This window comes from Bombus fervidus, chromosome 2 (genome assembly GCF_041682495.2).
Source record: "Bombus fervidus isolate BK054 chromosome 2, iyBomFerv1, whole genome shotgun sequence".
Classification (NCBI taxonomy): Eukaryota; Metazoa; Arthropoda; class Insecta; order Hymenoptera; family Apidae; genus Bombus; species Bombus fervidus.
In genome coordinates this window covers 11,096,137-11,099,243 of record NC_091518.1, presented here as the reverse complement: position 1 = coordinate 11,099,243, position 3,107 = coordinate 11,096,137, and the positions used below count along the sequence as shown (strand labels likewise).

General features: G+C 41.5%; 1 protein-coding gene across 1 annotated transcript; it reads right to left on the bottom strand.

Moving 5' to 3' along the window:
* Positions 1 to 245: 245 nt before the first annotated feature.
* On the bottom strand, positions 246 to 2,241 carry LOC139996138 (uncharacterized). The gene is made up of 2 exons (XM_072020271.1): positions 1,747 to 2,241; positions 246 to 1,266 (listed from the first exon to the last, which is right to left on the bottom strand). Exons 1-2 carry the CDS (start codon positions 1,888 to 1,890, stop codon positions 748 to 750), a joined length of 663 nt encoding a protein of 220 aa, XP_071876372.1. The 5' UTR covers positions 1,891 to 2,241; the 3' UTR covers positions 246 to 747.
* Between the last annotated feature and the right edge of the window lie 866 nt (positions 2,242 to 3,107).

The following is a 3,107-nucleotide window of genomic DNA, read 5'->3' as shown; positions in this document are numbered from 1 at the left end:
AGTCGAGGAGAGAAACCGTCGACGATACGATTCGTTTGCGATTCTTGTGAATTAAAATTCGGAACAGCCGTATATTCTAGTCTTAATGTAAAATAAAACTCTACTTTAGGAGAACCGTATTTATCGGAATTTTATTCAAATGAAACTGTAGCTAGTGATTGGCTAGTGTTTCCCTTGTGTGGAAAACAAGTGTATAAGTTTGAAGCTTTAATGATTTCGATGTAAGAATTCTCAGAGGGTCCAGGAAGAGTTTTGTGATATTTTCACTAACAAAGCTGTAAAAGATTACCCATACTATCAATATACAATCCCCATATCTGAACGCAAACTTGCATTGTATAATCTTTTATTATCCAATTGTCATGTACTCATTGTTCATCCTTAGTAAGTTCGGATAAACGAAGTTTCACTGCCTAAAGATAGTGCAATAAAACTATATCTATTGATACGTAGTGTTTATTTATTCGTTCGAATATTACACGACGAAACTGAATCAAAGTACACTTATTACTTGATAGAATGATTGACACGAGCAATGGATCCAGTAATACGATCAGTGAGCTACACGATTTAGACAGAGGTGATGAACGACAGGTGACGCTCCGAGACGCGAGCGGTTCCATTCGGCGTCGATCATCACGGGGATGTCGATCGACAAGCCGAGCGTTGTCTGACAACGCGCCGAGAGATTGTCACCGTTAACGATGCACACACGCACGTAGTGTACGAACCGACTTTCCTGATCGATTAATCTTGATCATGGATCGGTCGTCGATCGGTTATGGCGCCATCTCGCTCGCTGTTTGCCGATGATCGACTACGACTCAGACTATGATCACGACTTCTACTCTGTCTGCTTTGGTTTTCTTCGTTGCTTTCCTTCTCGCACATACACACGTTATCTGGCTCTTTTGGCTCCATTGGATTGTTCTCCAGAACGTCCACGTTCCTGGTTCTCTTGGTACACCTGCATCTGGTGCAACCAATTCGCCTGGCTCTCATAGTGGTGCCACGTCTTCTTCGTCTTGAGCGACGACGACGACTACGACGACTTCTCCTACGCCTGCCTCTGCTACGTCGACGTCCTCGGCGTCTACTACGTCGTCGTCTGCTGCTTCGTCGTCGTCTGCTTCTTCGTCTTCCGTACCTTTCGGTTGGCGTCAGGTTCGACGTGAGCTGCGACTCGACTTCCGTGTTCAAGAAGTAGTGGCCCTGCGTCTTCTTCAGGATACCGCAATCCAATCCACGTTTTAACGCTGCTTGCATCTGGCAAATGATTCCATCTTGTTAGCAACATATACATCATTTACAATAAGGTGATAGAGTCTGGTTTTGTTTAGTGGTCCCAGATTGCTGGAGACATTGACTGCCAAGTGAGATTACCGTATGGATTATGATGAAATTTTCATCATTATTAGTCTGCGGAGAATCGAATTGAGTAAACATGAGCAAAGTGCATGTGCGTGATATGCGCAAAGATACGGAAGTATTCATTACCATAGATATGACCTTTAACATTCATAAAAATACCAATTTGCATAAACACCTGCAGGCATATCATTATCAATGTTGTTTGATTTACATTTATCACAGTGATAGGAAGTAAAAGATATTTTTACTCGATGATATTACTCTTATTTTAATCCTTCTAAAGATATTAGTAATACTAGTCTTCGGTGATCAGCATGATGACCAACGAGTTAACAAAGTATGCCATCTAAAGAATCGTATATTTTTCAAAAATACCTGTCTCTGCACGGTCGTCTCGGGGACGTTGCACTGTGACATGATGTAATTCATGATCTCCTTCGACGTGGAGCCGTGAGCCTCTCGTAGATTTCTAATGGCATTGACCACCCTGGCCGACATTTTTGGCGCCTGTTTCCCCATTTTCCAATTGTTTCTCTCGTTTACCCCAACGAATCTTTAACACACTGACCCTCGGGTCAGTTCTGAAGGAACCTCCAGTCTCAAAACTAGTAATTTGCATTTGATCTTCACGTGGAATTTTGACAATCGCTCTATTAGTGTTCTTGAACTAGGATTTTAATATCACGAGAAAATTTGAAGAAGTTATGCCAAAATCATCGTGACCCTGAATCGATTTGCGTCTCGGAGGCGATCCGGGAACTAATTGACGACACTGTTTATTTTGGTATCCGCGTTTCGATATTGTCAGGCGTCGCCACGCTTCTCGCTCGAAAACGATCGCACTCGCCACTAACGTCATACGATGTAACGAAAAATCACATTTGCCAGAAAATGGCATTTATATAATTTTTGTAAAAAAAGAGAACTCGTTCCGTGATGGTTTGTAACTGGACGAGTACGAAGATTAGCTTATCACGGGCTTATCTCGTCTACAGGATGACCGGGAAAGTGGAGCCGTTTGACGCGAGGATACAAGGATTTCCCAAGTACACCGCTGTTAAATCGAATTACACGGCTGAAATAATAAGGAAAGAGAAATGGAATCGTAAAGATAGCGGCCTGCCAAACGAACGTCTATAAGCATAGTATGCTTTCGCTAACGTTAAACAGTTGGATAATTCCTCTCTTAGCATCTCTCGATAGGTGTCTCTTTTCTGTAGATTCTTTGCTTCAGTTTCAAGCATATCCTTGGGTCTTTCATCGTTTTACGTTAGATTCCATTAGGAAGGACGTGTCGATTAATTAATTGAAAAATTGATTCGAGCATACATTATGGCTACAATATAACGGGAGTGATAATAATTTAAAGTAGTCGAGCACATCTCGTATCTGACTCGATTGCGCTTTATCTCAAAGTATAAGAATTCCGTTTTAGATTCGTCTTGTTCTAATGCCACGTTACTTCATCATTGCATTTCCGTTTCATCGATTAGCGGTCGCGCTTTCTAACTATTAATCTCAAGGTTTCTTATTACAAATTTATTAACGACGCAGGAAGAGGTAAAATATAATGTCAAATGTTAATCCGAGACCTAACTATATCAACACCGCTATCGGTTTCATTCTTGCAAGTAGGTAACTCGAAACACGAGCATTTCACTGAATACAAACGACCGTTTCACGCCTTTGAGCATCGGACATAAGCACTCAGCTCGAGGTAATTTTCATTAATCGAT

Coding starts and splice junctions, on each gene's coding strand:
- LOC139996138 (XM_072020271.1), bottom strand. CDS start 1,890: ATGGGGAAACAGGCGCCAAAAATGTCGGCCAGGGTGGTCAATGCCATT. Junction 1,267..1,746: donor AGACGACCGTGCAGAGACAG/GTATTTTTGAAA, acceptor ATCATTTGCCAG/ATGCAAGCAGCGTTAAAACG.